Raw genomic sequence first — 19439 nt, forward strand, 5'->3', positions numbered from 1 at the left:
TAATGTCAAAATGTCTGCATTCAAGTATGGAATTAAACACATGATATAAACATTAAAAACTTGACAACATGCAAATAGAACAGTACCTTTAACAAATAATGCTTAACAATGTAAACACTGGATAAATTAACACAAAATAATTTGTTTCATTAATAAAACAAATATTTATGATGCAACTAAAATATGCAAAGTGATTTACAAGGACCACAATAGTATATAAGTTATTTGTGTGAAGTCAAATTTGGAGGTATTCACTTGGAAGCATTCACTTGGAGTTAAGTTTGTTTTTGTTTTTCTACAAAAATAAATCTCTCATCTGTATCATTTCCTTCTTACATAATACTTTGCTTTTTAACAAAATAATGTTTCCCATCTCCAAAAGAGAAAAGAAAAGAAGTGTGATCCTTGGTAACAAGATTATAACCAACATTTGTAGGCACTTAAAATATGTTAATGCTACCATTCAGCAAAGTAATTACTTTAAAAAAATATTACTTGGGTTCCCTTGCCTACAATTAGACAAGGCATGAAATACAATGTCACGTTTGAAAGAATCCCATTCTTGCCAAACAAAAACACGTTTGAAACTTTATCTTCACACAAATTCAGTAAATTTATAAGCAATCTGTAAAATGGATAAAGTTAACTCACCAAAACTAATTGCGTGGACCCGATTAAAACTAAAACTACACTCTAGATTTAAAATAAAATAAAACGTATTCCATTTTCCTCCAGCTTTTTCTTTTTTTTTCAAAAGAATGAGGCCTGATTGGAGATATACAGACGCTGTCCAACATGGTTGCTATTAGCAAGTGGAATTGTTGGTGACAAAGGGTAGCTTGGATAAGAATATGGTCTGGATGTATATGGTAACATGCTGGTTGTTCCAGAAGAGAGAGTAGCACTAACTGGAGAAATGTTATTTACTGAACTTCGACGGAAATTGTAGTCTGTAAAAAAAATAAAAAATCTGAGTTAAGTTTGAATGTACAACAGAAGTTTAATTAAGCAACGAAAGTTAAGAAATAAAACAATTGTCACTGTTTTTGTTTTCTGCAAATCTAGGCTATGTAAACAGATATCTTTGGCCTTTTACTAAAACTTCCATGCAACCTACACATTCCTCACTCAAAACCTTACTGCTCACCAACAGCACTAAAGACCACCTATACACATGGGCTACTTTGAGCCAAAGCTCTCTAAAACAAAGTATGACGGGGCCACACAGAGAGAGAGATTACTTGTCTTGCTTGTACAAAATTAACTATCAGGTGGAACTCTGGCTACCTCCCTGGATGTCCCCAATGAAGACTTTGTGGTGCCATCTAATAGCCTGGCACAGCATTACAACTTATCAAGCGCATAACCCATGGCACAGCGGAGGTAAAAGCAATTTGCATGACTGTCACATGGAGACAGGAGCTTACATGCTTTGACCTTCAGCTAAACAACTGTCTATACATTTCAAGCCTCACAAGGTCAAACGCAATGAAGATGGAGGATACTGAACTGCAAATGTTGTTACACTAAGAGATGGCTCAGAAATTTTGTTCCTAGTAGCTACAAATACTGGGCACTTAGGGTCTAATTAAACATTATATGCAAATGCATATAAAAAAACCCCTGCAAGCCTTTTAGAATAAAATCTTTAAGCTGTTTATTGCGATTGGGTGGGGACATGGAGTGAAAAAGATTTAGCACATCCTCTGCCCTTCTCCACTCCCAATTAGCAGCATATTTCCTCCTGAAGGATCAGAAACTCATTCTGAAGATTAAACACACCTGGAAGCAGATTTGGAACAGAGATGCCTCCTTTCAAAAGAGTATTTTATAGGCAAGAAAGTCTTCAGTGCTTTATTCACATAGTTGCATATAATGTCTAATTAGCCCCTGCCTAACAGAAATTTCATTTATAGATTTCAGTTGCATCTTTATTTTTGCAGAAACAGAGTTATCATGCTGCCACACTGATAATGGGTTTCCAAGAGTCCAACCTTAGCAAGTTTTAAATCTTTGCCTTTAAGACTCAATCTACAAGTTAGAAATAAATCAGTTTCAGAGAAAAAAGAAAGTGGCAGTACTTTTTATCACATCAGTTAGCCAATATTTAACTACCATGCATCTTGGTATATGCCTACATCTCTTAACAATTTAAGTATTATTGCTGCTGCACAAATACATTAATAATAACTTGCAGAACTGCAACAAGCCTTTCAAAGGAAAACAGCTAAAAACACATCTATAAATAATTTCCCAGCATGTGCACCTTAAAATTCAATACTGTTTAGTAACAAATTAAATTTCTATTTTATGATTGACCAACAAAAATCTTAATTTCCCCACTCAGTTATGCCTTCCAAGGTAATACAAGCCAAAATAAGCCACATTGTTTTCTCAACACTGTAAAAGGAACAGGATGAAGCTACCCTTGGTTTTAGCCAACAGATTATATTCTAAAACAGTGTTTCCCAGCCTATGGATTGCAACTTGCAATGCCTGTGCAAGTGGAGTTTATAAGTAAACCCCAAATAATAATTTTTTACTTTTAATCCTTAACTGAAACAATGAACACCTCTTACAACTTTATGTTTCATTGGCATATTGAAATGCTATGTTGACAAAGAGAAAGGCTCAAGTCTTACATTTTAATGCTTAGAACTGCTCCCTGGCAGATCATGGCAGATCATGTGATACACTGCCACTATTACTTGCCAAAATGGACTTTATCATGAATAAAGAAATAAATAAAATTTATAGGTCATTATAATGCTACATCTACACTATACATTTAAAGCAGTATTACATCACTTTCACACTCATAAAAGCTAAAGGTAAAGGACCCCTGACAGTCAAGTCGCAGACGACTCTGGGACTGCGGCACTCATCTCGCTTTACAGGCCGAGGGTGCTGTGCGTTGTTAGGAAAACCCATTCCCCTGCACCGAACTACAATTCCCAGAGTTCCCTGGGCTGTTAATCCACTTGGGGAATTGTAGCTCTATAGGGGAACAGGGATTTCTAACAATTCTCAGAACCCATAACAAACAGTTTCCTGGATTACTTGGGGGAAGCCAAGTGATATAACATTGCTTTAAATATATAGTACAGATGGGACCCTACACTGTTTATGTAACCATATGTTTATAGAATAATTTTATAGCTTTTGAAGCAATATCCTGCGATCCAGATGGTGGGTGTTCTGACATTCCCATAAACAAAACTGAGAATAACTTTGTAAGTACAGTCGTACCTTGGAAGTTGAACGGAATCCATACTATACTATCAATATTTCAACAAATTGCACATTAATAGGAGTGTTAAATATATTTGTCTTTGGGTGCCTCAAGTTGTTGGTTATAAAATAGGCAAACTTGCCATCAAAATGCACAAAGCTGATGGCTGTCAAAGACCTAAGATCCAAAATTCACGTGACAATGAAGCTATAGATCACCATACCAAGGAAATGTGAACTTGTGGGCTGCTGTACCAAAAAGGTTATGAACCACTGTTCTAGATGACTTGGCAGAGTTACATATTGGTTCAAAATAAAAACAAGTACATAGCTGTATTATTAGGAAAATGTAAATGCTATACTATAGTTCTTAAAACCTGCATGGACAATAAATAAATTTGTTTTAAGTCTTTTAAAGTGCCATAAATATGGCTTGTTTTGCTACAGTAGACTAGCATATCTACTCTCCTGAACTAGGCAGGATTTTTTTTGGGGGGGGGGGAGGCATAGGGGGATTAGAAATCATTTAATTTGCAGCCCTCCAGTTAAAGTAGAGTACACAGGTTCAGACCAACTTCATTCCTTGGACTTCATAATCCTTGCCATTTATTTTTCAACATATATTTTAAAGCTCCATGAACCAAAACACAGGCACTACGTCATCAATATTATTTATAGGCATGCTAACAATATACTAGGTGCTAAACATGAATAATATACATAAGCTTCTGCCATAATCTAGATAAAAATGTGAAATGAAAAGGGAAAGAATTTAGTGTGACAGTAAAATCAGCATGGGGGGGTTGAGACAAAAAGAAGCAAAAGGAGTCACACTAAATAAAACTTTATGAACAGTAGAAGACATTTAATATCAGTGGGTGGTGTGGGGGAACAGAAAAAAAACAGTGTTAAAACATCAATTAGTTTATATGCAACTTAAGGAGGTCATGATTCTCAGAGTAAGGCTCATTTAAGCATGATTTTTGTCACACAGAAATTCCTTGTGCCCATTAAAAAAAATATGAAAGGAAAAACTACTGTATTTACATATTTTCATATTATTTCTGCCAACAGTTAAATATATACCATGACCACTCTTTACAATGGAGAATTTGTGACTTTTTACTATTGGGGATTAATTACTGAAGTTACATGCAACATACAAAATAAAAGTGCCATAATCGAAGCACAAGTTATTTCTCTGCAAATGGCAATTTCATTCCAGGGGAAATTCCAAGCGTTTAACCAGGCATGAATTTGACCCTTTTTTCCCAATCAAGTTACTTACCTGCTTACTTTCTCCAAATTTTCCTACACAGGTCCAGACTGGGGAGGTTATGTACCCTTTCTGCAAGCAGTGGAGACAGAATGTAACAATCTTCAAGGTGATGTTAACCCTAACAAAAGTGTATGGAATTCTGGAACTTAATTAACTGGACTATGCATTTTCAGTTTTGTTATGTATGTGTAACTTTTTAGTTCTTAACTCACTTTAGGGCATTGATCTTCCGCACACTGAAGTTATGATTAACAACCCCCAATCTTCCTGTGCTAGCACACACCTTAAGAAAAATGGCACCAACTCCTTCAACAACCACCACAAAATTCATTATACAGTACAATACTGTTATGTTGTGTTGGCACTGCAAAATACACCTGCACAAATATGCCAGCTAAGAACACAAGAATAGTATGTTGTTGCAGTGCTGATCTCAAGGCATAAGTTCCAGAAGTACTGAGCTCTTCATTTCTAACTAACAGCAATCTAGAGGTTTCCTTAGTACACTGAAGTCACAAGGGTATAGATTTGCATAACACATACTAAAATAACAAGATCTAAATACAGGGGTCTTGCCGATTATGGACTTGATCAGACTCCCATTTGTTTTAGTACAGGACATAGTTGCCAAACAAAAAAAATCCCTTTTATACAAGGAAACCTATCTGTTACTTTGTATTTATTTTCAGGTATATTGGCACAGGAAAAATGTTTACTATTTCTCTCTCCTATAAACTTTCACATGTCCATTGATTGAGGCAGTATAACCCATGATCTTCTTACATTTTAATACAGATAATTTAAAGTTGGTTTCCATATCTACCAATAACTGACAATTCTGTGATAGTTCCCTTCTCAGCAACATTTTAAATTGTGTTTCCAAACCTGGACATTTTTCAGTAATCTAATGTTATTATTACGTAGCTATAAAAGCTGAATGGTAAGTACAACTTTATACTGTTTGGAAAATCTCCTAACCTCTAGCTATGTTAGATTTGTTGTGGTTATCCTGTTGTGTGAAGTGGCAGGCTGGTTCCTTTCTCTAACAAACAATTAGAAATGTGAAGGCCCGGGGGGGGGGGCAGAATATGTTTTTTAAAGGCCCCTTTTCCCCTCAAAGCTTTTTTTTCTAAAAAATTGAAAAAATCTGGATGATGAAATATTTTCATTAAAATGATGAACAAAATGTTTAAGACAAAATTATTTCTAAAACCCCAGGTTACGCACGCGATCTGTTCCGGGTCACCGTGCGTAACGCGTGAGTGCGTAACTCGAATGCACATAAAAACAACAACCAAAAAACCGTAAGTCGTGCGATTTGAGCGCTTCTGCGCATGCGCGAAGTGTGCAGAAGCATTCTGTGCATCCGGCAGTCGCGCGTGCTCCAGCAAACACTTCCAGGGTGTGGGAGTGCGTATCCCGAACGTACGCAACACGAGGTATGACTGTAACAGGAAGACTTCTATGTAAGACTATATACAGTACCCAATAATTATAATTCCTGTAAAATTTAGGACATGCAAGTCCTGAGTACAACTCTCAAATGCAACAGTAAGACGCATTTCTGCCTTTTGGAGGGCACTGCCAATGTCACAAGAGAAGGAAGGATTCAATGTATTCTTTTGTTTGTGGCCTTCCTTCTATTAGCATAGTTTGTAGGTCTGTTTCTGTTCTCTTGACTAGGCCTCAAAGGACTAGGAGAGAAAGTACAGGGGTGCATTTTATCAACGTAAGTTTGTAGCTATCGTACCACCCAATCTTCAGAGATCTGACCTTGCCATAGTCATTCACACATTAATGATTTCCAAACTAGACTACTCCAAATAGCCTTTGAAGATATCTTGGAAACTACAGTTGGTACAAAATGTGGCTCCCTCGCTTCTTCCTGGGACCAAGAGATTAAGTCAGACATCTCCAAACTAAGGCCCTTGGGCCAATTGTGCAGCCCCCGACGACCCCCAACACCCGCTCTTACCGGTGTAGCGCAGTTGCCCATCTCTGGGTGGTCGCGGCAACGAAAATAGCTTTTGCGCATGCGCAAAACGTCATTTCCGGTGCACTTTCGGGTCTGCGGAGGCCCGTGCACATGCACACAAGCTATTTCTGGTGCTGTGCCGACCTGGAAGCGCACCGGAAAAAGCGAGTGTGCGCACGTATGGGCGCGTGCTCCCCCGCCCTCCAGCCCGCTGTGCGATCGGCGCTGGAGGAACCGGCCCAAGGCCGGGTAAATTTGGGGTCCCCTGAATTAAGTCAATCATGCCAAAATTGTTGTTAACATTTACAGGCCCAAACAGTTTGAGTTCATATTACTTTATGTTATCTCCTGTACTTATTCCAGTCAACTCAAATCCTAAGATTCTTGCCTGTAAAACCAGGCCTTTTCTGTTGTGGCCACCCATTTATGGAACTCAACTCCAGTAGAAGTCAGGAAAGCCCCATTTCTTATCTCTTTTAAACAAGCTCTAAAGAAATGTTGTTTTAAAATGGGGTGAGGTTGATAGTTGAGCTACAATAGTTGGGACATGTTTCCAATGCTGGCTTTAGCCTATTTTATTCTATGTTTGTATTATTGTTGTATTTTAATTATTGTTGCTGAAGTGTTTTAGTTATTGTAAAGCACTTTGTGACACTACTGGTCTGAAAAGTGGCCAGCCTTCTAACTAAATAAATGTACTTTTTAAGCCTCTCTTGTACAGTGGTACCTCGGGTTACAGACGCTTCAGGTTACAGACTCCGCTCTACCTCGGGTTAAGAACTTTGCTTCAGGATGAGAACAGAAATCGGGCGGCAGTGGTGCAGCAGCAGCTGGAGGTCCCATTAGCTAAAGTGGTGTTTCAGATTAAGAACTATTTCAGGATAAAAACGGACCTCCAGAACCAATTAAGTACATAATCAGAGGTTCCACTGTACTGCCATGTTTGAAAATTGTTAATACAGATAGGAATATGGAGGGAAAATGAAATGTTTACTGTAAACTGACACAACTTTAGTCACAGAGATTTCAATACAGTTCACATTTGATTCACACTTCCCAAACCAATACAAGAACCAAAACAACCTCAAAAATTATTCTAATTTTGCAATGCAGTTTTCCAGCCAAGTAAATAAATGCATGTACTGGAATAAAGTATGCATAATGCATATATTAGTGGAAACAACATAAAATAATGCATAATATTAGGGGAAACTGTTCTGCCAAATGTGTATTATCAGGCATCCCCAAACTCGGCCCTCCAGCTGTTTTGGGACTACAACTCCTATCATCCATAGCAAACAGGACCAGTGGTCCTCAGGCATGAGCTGACTAGGTAGACTTAACCAAGACCCTCTTTCCCTCTCTCAATCCCCACATATCTCCAAAAATGGAGGAAAATAATGACTTGCCTTGCAAGGTTGTAGAGATTACAACTAGATAATGCACATGAAGCACTATGAATACTTGGGAGTGCTATACAAACACTATATATTATTATGCCTTTAGTCTTACTTTACCCATTTCCTCTTAAGGGCTTCAGCTAGAATTCTGGATTTTGCGTAGCAGCAAAATATTATCAATGGGGCATATCAAATAGGATGTTTTAAAGAAACAGATCATCTATAAAGTTTTCAATATTAGATTGAGAAAGGGTAGTGGAGTATTTATTATAGCTACTCTGCTGAAAATTCTCAAATACCAGCTTTTATATTGATAAAAGTTAACCTGAACTTTGAATGGCAGGAAGTAGACAGTGCAATAGAGATTAGGCATATAATCCTGATAGGGATTCTGAAGATTATATTATAGTAACCCCTGTAATACAGGAGTAGAAAATATCCAACAGAATGTGTAGTCTGAGCACTAAGAATTAGGATATTCACTTTCTTAAAACTGCTGGTTAAGAGAAGTCGGCAGAGACAGCAGTATCAAACCTCACCAGCCAGACCATATTGTACAGTACAACACTTCAGTCATGTAAAAATCACACCAGGCAAGTCAATTAGGAGGCTACTGCTATACAAGATTGGACCCAAGAATAATACAAAAGGAATGGGTTTGGGGGGAAAGGTAACTCAGAGCAGTAGTAAGTACTTAAGAAACAAGTAAGGTAGAACTAAGTATAATCAACTGAAAAAAATCCAAACTGGCAGCTGACTGAGCCTAAGACTTCCTTCAGATTATAAATGCTGTACAGGCATCCTCCCACTTGCGTGCAATCAACTCATGCGCAACTGCATATACGCACAGTGCTGGGCAATAATTTAAATCATAACCCGCCTGACATATCTTCTGATTTGGAACATTAATCATGTAGCTGGATAGCACTTTCTCCTGCAGATGTGACCTCAATCATGCTTTATCTTTTCCTGGTCGAATTTTCACAAACCCTTTACTTTACAACCTCTAAGGCCTTATCAAGTCCTTTTCACAAAGGAAGTGGTTAGCTTTTGCAAACAGTGACTATTTGCTTATAAAAAGAGCTTGGGAAAGGTGAAGAGGTTTGGGGAAATATTTTACCACTCATAGCTTAAACCAGAGGTGGGAAACTTTTTCAAGTCCAAGGGCTGTATTGCCTTCTGAGGGCCACATGCTGGTGCATGACAAACACATCTCTAAGGACAGTAAATGCCTCACAAAGCCCTGAGAAAAGTTAAAGCATTTGCATAACTCCATCCCCAAACAATTTTACTGTATCATTTTTTTCTGCAATCCCCCCAACACAAGTATGTGACTGAAATTAAAATTAACTGCCACTGCCTTTTCAATAATACTAGAAGAAACCTCAATCTTAAAGGCAAAGATCCCATAGATGAACATGGACCAAAACGACAAAGAAAATCATATTTACTCTGAAGATTAAATGTATTCTTGTTCTCTAGCATGCTGCTGCTTGACAGTTAAAAAGATGAAACTGAGTATCTGACAGGTGCGTTCTGAGGCAAAAAGTCCAAAGTCTCTACATCCCTTGGTGTATGTAAAAGATTCTAAAGTATCTCTGGAGTATAAAATGCAGGCTTTTCCATACAGCTTGCTTACTAATCACCAGGGGCCACTATGAAGTCTTATTTGCTTTAGATTAATTATTCATTCTGCTAAAATAATGAACACCAAGAACCACAACACTAATAAAAGTTTTAAGAACTTACCCAAGTGTAGCAGTGCAAACTGTGCTGATAATTCTTTTGCATCTTCTACTGTTGTGCAGAGTTTGTCTGGCATAAAATAACTTTGGGATCCATTTGCAACAGTAGGAATAACAATCTTGTACACTAGTAGAACCTTTCCATCTTGACTTGTAGTTGAATACAAGTAATATTCTGGAGGAGCCCAGTTATTTTTGTTGCAGTAATAATCTAACTGCATTGCTGCAGAACTAAAATGACTAGATTTTAATGAGTACATGCTAATTGGAGTAAGCTTTGTTCCAGGAAAAAATGGGTAAGTACACCTTTCAATTTCAGGAGGACTTGGACTGTGCTGTCCATTCAGTCGAATTGGGAGACTGGCTGGCTTCGGTAGTGATTTTTGGTGACCATCTTCTTTGTTTGCAAAGACAAGGAGGTTTTCAGAACTGGGACTAATTTGTCCATTCAGATGTTGTCTCCAGGTACTTTCTTTGTTTACTGGCTTGGCGAGTGTTACCTCAATGCTAGCTCCATCAATGCATTTCCCATTCATTACTGACATAGCAGCAACTGCATCATCTCGGTTGAAAAAATGAACAAAAGCATAATCTCGAAGTTTCTTTACACGCTCAACAGCTCCTGGTTTAAATTTGTTAAATTCAGCCTTAATTGTTTCTTCTGTAGTCGAGATCATCAAGTTTCTAACATATAATACTTTGACTCTCTGCATGGTTTCTTCATCAACCTCTTTTTCTGGGTCTGCCCAATCAACCTGAATAGTATGGCCCCACAACTGGAATGTTCCTATGAAATGAAAATGAAATGAAAATGCATCAATTTTTAACATTTTCCATAGTTACCTAAGAATGTTCATCTACTTCTCCCTTCACCCCACAACCCCCAAAAGCCTTTCCAAATGGTTGAAGGCTGTCATAAGCAATGTGGGATGGGGCATCGTGGTTGATTTGCAGGGAACCAAATCAGGAGAGCCAAAAATCAACTCTCAGCTACACAGGATGTTTTATGTAAGAAAGCTCATTGTCATTTCTTCATTTCTCGCTTGAGTATGTTAGGGCTGAACTAGCTGTGATGGCAACAGTATATTAAAAACCCAAATTGACTCTTATCAGGTATGAAATGGTGGTCCAATTTTAAGAACAAAAGTGTGGGAGAAAAGGACTTGAACACAGGCTTCAAGGTAAACTGTAGCCGGGGGATAATTTAGCATTCCTCACCTATGTGCTGCCCATTTTGTTCTTAATCAGATCCACCACTCCCTGCTTTCTACATGGCTAGGGAACAAGAACATGCCACTATCTCATCAAGGTTGGCTCTTAGTGAAGTCCATATCAAGGAATGAAGTGCTTGAAAAGAATATGTTTACACTTTATATGAAAAACAAAGATTTACCAGGAATCAATTTTCTTCGTGCCATAGCTGCAGCTCTGTGGGATTCATATTCTACAAATGCAAAACCACGATTCTTTGTCTTGTCAGTTGCACTTGGATACACAATAACATCTACTACACCTTCCGTAACTTTTTTCATTTCATCTAAGATCTCCTCTTTCTTCTTTTCTTTTGGGATAGCTCCAATAAATAGTCTGCAGTTATCCAAACTTACACAAACACCAATAAATTTTCCAGGACGGATCTCATAATTATTAAGGATCCTAATGGCAAGCTGAGCTTCTTCTTTGGTTGTATACATTACAAATGCATATCCACGATTCTCACCACTAAATTCCATCATCAGTCTAAATTCATAGATCTTCCCAGCTCTTTCAAAAACAGGAACTAGTTCATCTTCATACATATCACGGGGAATTTTCCCTACAAAAACTTCACAGCCTCGAGGTGGTGGTGGACCTTCCCAACCTTAAAAAAAATTGTTCAGCACATTATTACAAAAGCTATGAGACAAGATACATTCCCAATAAGAACTTTAACATACATGTCTTAACACATTAGGAAATTTCTAATTTGTTGTTTCCTGTGTGATAAATAGATGAGGTAAATTATCTGTTTTATTAATGGAGTTTGAAAATAGTTTAATAGCTCTATTCCCCTACCCCATCCTGCAAGTTAGTGATTTCAATTGAATTTACTTCAAAATATGGTCAGAATTATAGCCTAGTCTAACAAACAGGAATAAATCAACTTGAATCCAGTTACTTTATCTTAAGCTGGGATAGGTCCAATTATAGAAAATGCAGTGTTTCTTGTAACACTAAGTACAAAAAGGATCTAGGCTCTTTGAAAAACTAACTACAGAGTTCTCTGTCAATGTTAAATTGACCTATTACACGTATTAATTCAAAACCTGTTCCCTCACTCCCACTCCAAAGCTTAACATTCTCAAAACACACAGGTTTGCTTTCTTACCCGGTGGTGGTCCACCAAATTTTCGTTGTCCATTTTCTTGAACCATGTTGTAGCCAGTCTTTTCCATAAGAGCCAATAAGGCAGCCTCATTCTGAGTACCAGTTCTGACTTTACTGCACCCATTCGTTACATCTGTGTGTTCTTCATTCATTGCTGTAACGTCTTCTGCAAACTGATAGAATGTTCATAGTGTTGCTTAAACAGAAAGCACAATTTCTTATTTCTCGTTATTGAAAAACCTTTATTGGAAATCAGTTAAATGTTTAAGTAACCTGATATATTTCAAAGAAAATTCATGATATATCTATACAGTGGTACCTCAGGTTAAGAACTTAATTCATTCTGGAGGTCTGTTCTTAACCTGAAACTGTTCTTAACCTGAAGCACCACTTTGGCTAATGGGACCTCCCGCTGCCACTGCGCCACCAGAGCACGATTTCTGTTCTTATCCTGAACAAAGGTTATCCTGAAGCATTATTTCTGGGTTAACAGAGTCTGTAACCTGAAGCGTCTGTAACCTGAGGTACCACTGTATATGCTTGCTAATTTCCAGGATATTGTATTTGTTTCTAGTCATCGTGTTGCTTTTGATATTGCTGACTCACATTTTGCAGCACAGGGGTTTGTTTGTTTACTCATTGTATGGTTTTATTATGCAGTCTATTCCTGAACCCCCAAACACTGTATGAACATAAACCAGAAAAGTGAAACAAAATGTTTAAAGTGTTTATAGTGTTTTAGCTTTAGTGGATAAGCAGAATTACTTTAGATAAATGGGCATGTGCAATGAACTGCAAGCTTTTGTAAATGCTTTTATAAACTGCTAAATGGACTCAATAATTCTTGTTTATTTCAAATGTGATCCTCCCTCTTTCATCTAGAAGCTATTATCTGTAATGGGAAAAAGCTAAAATAACAAAACAGAACTGAAACACAGTTAACCATTTTTAGGTGCTAAGAACTATTTGATTAGCAATCAATTTATGTTGTTAATGCAAATAACCACATTTTCTGGTAAGACAAAGTGTTGGATTCAGTAGTCCCCTTCCCTTCTCATGGGGCAAGGAGCACTTGCTGAGCTTACTTTTTATTTCAAAAGATCTCAGCTTAAACTAACCAGCTTTGAAGTTATCTTGTTTGCAACTAACCTTTTTGTTGTTGTTGTTATAAGTCAGGATTCCCAGTACATACATATTGCTAAGCAGAGATTCTCTGAAATTGTAAAGTTAGAAGGTACCCCGAAGGTCACCTAGTCCAACCCCCTGCAATGCAGGAATCTCTACTAAAACATCCATGACAGATGGCCACCTGACCTGTGCCAAAAAACCTCTAATGAAGTCCACCACCTCCCAAGGGAATCTGTTCCATATAAAAACACAGATTTAATATGCAGGTTTTCAACTAGGATCCAATTTAGCATGTTTGACTTATGTTTATTATACATACTTCGCTCAATTGTGCATGTTATATAAAAACCTTTCCCCAAAAGCAAGTCAAATAATGTCTCTTATTAGGAAGGGGGGGAAATGCACAATGTAATTTTAAAAAATAATAAATTCAAACGGATTCAAATGTTTACTTGGAAATTGTTTTTGTTGAAATACCTGTAAATATTGTAAAACATGACAACTCAGTAGCATGCACCTTCCTTACTCTGTTTGAAGATTTAAGGAATAATTACGGCACTGAACAATTCATTTTATGAAACAGTGCATTTTATTTTATTGGTGCTCTCAGAGACCCAAACCTCATCCTTCCTAGACAGATACTGGTGAGCCCCTTGTGCCAAGCACATTAAACAGCGCATTTCCAGAGAAATATACTGCACTAGAAATTTTTCTAACCCCCCCCCCATTGCCGGATTTTAACAAAGAACATGGTATCAAAGATTTCTAGACTCCTGGTGTACACATTCACCATTTTAGTAGTGCTTCTAACATGGGCATGGGGGGGTCCAGGTCCTCAGTTATTTATTTATTTATTTGATTGATTGATTGATTCTGGGGGGAGCGCTAACCCCATAGCTTCTAATATGAAACTCAAGAGCACCTTGTGACTTTTCTATAGAGAGGCGGCGTTTGTTTTCTTTTACTAGGAGTGCGCCCGAAGCCTCCTCTTTTGAACGCTAATGCCGGCATCAACCCTAACATAAACTCAAAAACCAGGTATTTTTGAGGCAAGATCCTAAAGCGGCCCACGTTCCGGTGATATGGCCAAATCGAGAATTCTGTGCTGCGCAAGTCTAATGCTGCCAACGTAGAGCGGCAAAACTTCCGGGGAGGTTGGACCTCAGGCTTTCGGCCTACCGGCCGGATTCTCCCCCACTTCCTAATACCTTATAGGCAAGGGGACCAATCTTAACCAAGGGCAGGGGTGCGAAGGATCAGACGCAGGGCCTACAGGCCGCATCCGCGGGTGGGTCGGTGGGAGGAGAGGCAGGCAAGGCAGGCTAGCCTGCCGCTCCGGTTTCTACCCCGCCTTTCCATTTTCTCCTCGGCTCTTTCTCAGGGTGGTTGGCTTTAAACCCCCGGGGCTCCCTCGGTTCTGTTTCCGGAAAGGCGAGAAAATGTATAAAGGCCGTTTCTACGGCCTGCTTTCGAAACTGTTCGAATCGAGCCCGTCGCTTCGCCCAGCTCGTGCGAACGTCTCCGCTGGCCCTCGCCCTTCCCGCCCTTCTGTGGGCCCTTTTCCCAAGCCCTCACGAACAACCGCTTCCCCTTCCCTTGAGAAACCAAGACAGGGAGTGAGGAGAGAGGAGCCGAAAGGGAAAGGAGCTCAGCGCCGACGGCGGCAGGACAGGAATTACACATTACCACCTGTCAACCTTGTCGCCCAGGAAGGTTCCTACCGCCTAGGACGGAGGTGGGTGGGGGGAAATAAGGCTTCCTTCTATTGTACAGAGAGGGGAGAACACGGGACGAACTAGCGAAGCCGCGCCACGCCTTCTCACCCGTGTGGCACACGCGCATCTGCCGCACTCGGCCGTCTGAGTTTGCGCCGGCCGCTTTTTTCGCGTGGCGCCTTACAAAGATTGACGGCGGCCGCCTGCCAATGGGAGCCCTTGAACCCCGGCGGAGCGGCACGAGGACAGGTGGGAGGGTTCGCTTTCTTTAAAGAGGTGGAGGGGCGTGCGGCGCGCGTGGTTTCCCGCAGGAGGGGAGGCGGTTGTAAATCCCAACGGACGCGCCTCCCCAGTCTAATAATAATACTCGTCGATGGCCACAAGCAGCCAATGGGAAGGGAGCTGCCAGCTCATAGGCAGAATGAGGCACGTTTACTCGCAAGTAGGTTCCATGGGGGGGGGCTTACTCCTAAGTAAGTGTGAGCAGTTTTGTGGGGCCGCACAAAGGGTTGAAAGGAAAGGGGAAAGATGCAACATAGCTACACACACACTGGCCTGGTTCCCACAACACGGTAAGACAAACTGTGGCTGACAGAGGAATAGGGAACCTTTGGTGTTCTGTATGCAATTAGGGTTTTTTGTGATACAAAACAAACAAATAAGCAAAGAAAGGTACATATAGGACTCCGACTCCCATCAGCCAGCATGACCAAATGGCCAGGGATGATGGGAAATGTAGTCTGAAGGCCCAAAGGTTCCCTCACTCTGGCTTACATTGCCACTTTTTTGCTCCCACACCACTAGGCTAAACCCAGATTTGGCTGGTGGTTAAACTTTCTCCTAACTGTGAACTGTGTAGTCATTGTGGCACCAGGCTACCGTTTGGCCTCCAGGCACTCCTATGATCCACTAAGCAATTCAAAAACAGGCATTTTACAGCTTAGCATTACTCCCCACGTTACAGCTGAAAAGATATTAAATAATATATTTTCCTTCCAGGTAACAATCAAACAGTTGCAATAAATGTTAATAGCTCCAGCCCAGGGAAGTTAATGATGCCTAAGTGTGATTCTACTGAAATGACTCTCAGTTGCAGGCCTGCAGCCAGCATTTTGGCTGGTAAAATATGGTGCAAAAAGCAAAACAAAAAGCCATCCCCACAGCTTCTTTCCAGGGGTAGTGGGACACTCACATCACCAGAGCTGGGATGGGATGGTTGGTAGCCAAGAGGTAGGCCAGCTGTTCAGCCAGCTCCCAGGTACTCCATAACAGCTCAGCCCATACTGAGTAGGAAATTAGTTTGAGCAGCCAAGCCCAAAGAAAGCAGCTATCAAAAGCCAGGTGGGGTACTCACAGCACTAAGTTTTGCTGGTGTTGAAAATTGCAGTACCTTATCTAGCCGGGTGTGGTGGTGGTGCAGCAGAGATTAGCAGTTTTCTTTTCATGGAAGCTACCAAGTGAGACAGAGTTCCCTGCTCAAAATCCTCAGTGCCTTACCTTTGGCTGTGTCTCTGGCCTCACCTCATGCATCAGGGATGTGGAACTTAAGGCCTGTGGGCCAAATGCATTCCTTCAGGTCTCTTTTGGGACTCTTCCCTGGCCACACACTCTGTCCCCAGGCCAAAGCCCTCACCACCCTTGCCTTATGGGTTTCTGTCAGTTGTCTCTTTCTTCCCCTTTCTCTGCTGTCCGCTGAGTGTCCCACACACTTTACACCAGCTGACCTTGCCCTCTGCCCTATCCTGCACAGACTGTAGAAGGAGTGTGGCCATTTTCTGAGCTTCAGCAGAAAGGTGCTGGCAACCATCACCTTTGTTTTCCTTCTCTTCTTCCCTGGGCTTGCAGCCTGCAGTATCCACCTTTCATGGTTTGTTGCCATCTGGTCCTTATGTACAGTTCTAAAGCCAGTCTTATGCATGCTGCCCAGTGGAGGCTGGTCTATAAAAATAAATGGGGCTTTGCACCACCTACTTCATTCTGCTCTCAGACAGTCCTCACCTGCCAGGCATCTTGCTTACAAACACTTCAGGGGTTAGCACAACCTATCCACTTCATCTTTAGGTCTCAATATTGTCCATGTACAACTCAGCAGGGAGGAGAATGGGGACAAAACTAGAATTATTTGTTCCGCCTACCCCCTGTCTTCTACCAGTGCCCACCTCCTCCTGAATTCCCATGAGAAGTTCCAAGTCTCACAGTATTGTGGGACGCCATTGTGATCACCAGGCTGCTCCTTCCTGTCTTGCCAGATGTTGTAAAGCAGGACTATGATATCGTTGCCATGGCAGTTGGGTCATTGTCTCTTCACACACCACACAATTGCACCTCTTCTCTCTTGCTGTGTCTCTTGTCTGTGAGAATGATCTGACTTCAGGACCTTCCCAGGATATTTTTCAGCCTGAGGAAGAAGGGAATGGAATAGCACCCTCCACTGCACTTGGGGCAGCAGGTTAAGTTAGGGTCCCAGGTCAGGTTGTGTGGCATAAACAGCTCTGTCCTCCAACAGAGGGCAATGGCCAGAAACTCGGGAGCAACAGCTGACTGCTACCATTAAGTGCTCCCACCGCCCTGCAGCAACTACCACCTGAGGTGGTCATGGCATTTTGCCTAAGGGTATGTGTGGCTGTGCTTGGCTAGCCTGCCCTTGCAATCTACCACTTTTGATAGCACACCCACACCACCTATCTCTGCTTTTCTAGATAAGCGCCCCAACTTCAGCTTGCATGTTCCACTGTTTCTCTCTCCCACTCCCATCATCGAATCTCACTTGCTTCAAACTCTTCTGTTTCTTCCAATGTTAAAAGGGTACTACTGTAGGCAGCAGGGCTTCACTGCCACCAGTACAATGCAATCAGCAGTAAGTATTAATCCAGAAAAACTAAGTTGTGATTGTGTTTTTTGTTGTTTCCACTTAGCTTTATCAGGTACTTTACATTCTCTCTTTTTAAAACAACATTTACACACACATTATATATAATAAATACAGAGATATTAAAAACTCAATATCTTAAATATTATTTGCAGAATTTTAAATACTGTTTTCATACTCTGTAATTACAGTTTAACTCTCAGCCCACATTGTTTTCACAGTGGCATGTGATCCATCTCTAAGTCCTACATTTATGTTCTAGTAAATTGCTGAGTCCCAACTTCTGAAAATTCTCTTGGGGGGTTCTTAAAAATACAGTTAACCTAATTATTTCTGTTTAAATCCATATATTGCATATTAGTTTGGAATTGGATTTTGATTACTTTTACATGTTTTTGTAAAAAATATTCTGGATCTTGCACGGATGTATAAAACTGGAATTTGCTTTTCTTATGGGATGGTTTTTAATTAGATCATTGGAACATTTCATTGATTAGCTAAAGCACTCTTACTACATACAGTAGAAATGGCACCCTACTATGCATTCTCATCTACTTAAGGGAGTTCAGCATTTGTACAGACTTTTGCTGTAATAATTTGTTGTTGTTGTTGTTGTTGTTGTAAAGTGCATTATGGCCTGGGAAATGAGGATAAGGTTCAAAGCAGAAAGTGCAAAAGAACATGAGGCTGACAGAATCTTAAGTGCTTTGGTGTCTTGCTTTCAAGCTTCACTTCGATGAATACATCTCCCATGTGCACCTGTCACTTGACACAGGTAGATCATTTTACCTTAATAATGGCAGACCATTGTCAGCTATCAGACTGAAACTTCAGACAGTTTAACAAGATTGCCTGTATATTTTGTTAGCCTTAATACAAAGGAATAATAATGCTGTATTAGTGTTCAGTTCAACAGGAGGGTGCCGCTAAGCAAGGGCTGAAGTGTGGCATGTGTGGCCTCAGTTCTTGCCTTAAATATTACAATCTTGGGCAGGGCTTCTCATTGCAGCAGGGATGGGGAGCCTGAGGATCTCCAGATGTTGTTGGATTTCTGTTCCCATAAGCCTCAACCAGCACAGCCAATGATAAGGGAATGTCACACAACAGCATCTGAAGAGTCATGGGTCCCCCATCCCTGCATTCCAGCAAACATCCCTTAAGTCAATGCAAATGATTAAAAGAACTGGAATCTTGATTCTTATGCACACAAAAAAGCAAGATAAATTATTTCCCCTTCCCTATTAATCTTGTCTGTGCAAAACCTCAGACTTGGCTTCAGCTGCTGTGGTACAAACAGTACTTTGCAGCTTTGAAACTTCTGCTACTGAACAGAGCAGAGAACATCACTACAGAATTGTACCAGTTGTTCCTGTTGTTCCATTGTAGATGAACAACTCACAGAATGCTGACCAAGACACAGGCAGTGCAGCCCAGGTGAACTGTGATTCATCACTGAAGAGAAACAGATATGATCTAATCAGTCTCACACACAAGAAATACATTTTAAAAGGAACCTGGCATTAATGCTGTCCTCCATTTTTGCTCATGCCTGACTACTGTACTGAAAAGCTGTGCAACAGAAGAAAGCAATCAGTGGGTTATGTTGCACTGGAATTTGAGCCAGGACTGAGCAACGGTTAGTTTTTTTGGTTGTACCGACAGTTAATATTCAGAAGCCTTCTGAAGAGTCATGGGCTTCCCCATTAAAACACCAATACAAAACTCTTCAG

The 19439-nt window shown here is 40.3% G+C and overlaps 1 protein-coding gene and 1 long non-coding RNA gene across 10 annotated transcripts; one reads left to right on the forward strand and one right to left on the reverse strand.

The window, feature by feature from the left end:
* Nucleotides 1-264: 264 nt before the first annotated feature.
* On the reverse strand, nucleotides 265-17107 carry RBM46 (RNA binding motif protein 46). Of its 9 annotated transcripts, none has more exons than XM_033159937.1 (5): nucleotides 17000-17107; nucleotides 11999-12170; nucleotides 11024-11491; nucleotides 9635-10417; nucleotides 265-950 (listed from the first exon to the last, which is right to left on the reverse strand). In XM_033159937.1, the coding sequence occupies exons 1-5, from the start codon at nucleotides 17015-17017 to the stop codon at nucleotides 751-753; spliced, it is 1641 nt and encodes a 546-aa protein (XP_033015828.1). In that variant the 5' UTR covers nucleotides 17018-17107; the 3' UTR covers nucleotides 265-750. The 9 variants fall into 9 exon arrangements, with proteins under 9 accessions (XP_033015828.1, XP_033015827.1, XP_033015834.1 ...); XM_033159936.1 differs by lacking the exon at nucleotides 17000-17107 and adding an exon at nucleotides 16338-16359; XM_033159943.1 differs by lacking the exon at nucleotides 17000-17107 and adding an exon at nucleotides 16033-16054.
* Nucleotides 15301-19227, forward strand: LOC117052780. Its single transcript, XR_004427318.1, has 2 exons — nucleotides 15301-15412; nucleotides 18977-19227. It is a non-coding gene; the product is annotated as an uncharacterized LOC117052780 (long non-coding RNA).
* The last annotated feature ends 212 nt before the right edge of the window (nucleotides 19228-19439 follow it).

The sequence above is a fragment of the Lacerta agilis genome, chromosome 9 (assembly GCF_009819535.1).
Source record: "Lacerta agilis isolate rLacAgi1 chromosome 9, rLacAgi1.pri, whole genome shotgun sequence".
In the NCBI taxonomy this organism is placed as follows: domain Eukaryota; kingdom Metazoa; phylum Chordata; class Lepidosauria; order Squamata; family Lacertidae; genus Lacerta; species Lacerta agilis.

What these genes read in the sequence shown, in the direction of transcription:
- RBM46 (XM_033159937.1), bottom strand. An exon ending in ATTTGGTGGACCACCACCGG is followed by an intron (nt 11,492 to 11,998) that starts GTAAGAAAGCAA and finishes ATTTTTTTTAAG; the next exon opens with GTTGGGAAGGTCCACCACCA. An exon ending in GTTTGCACTGCTACACTTGG is followed by an intron (nt 951 to 9,634) that starts GTAAGTTCTTAA and finishes TTTTTTTTACAG; the next exon opens with ACTACAATTTCCGTCGAAGT.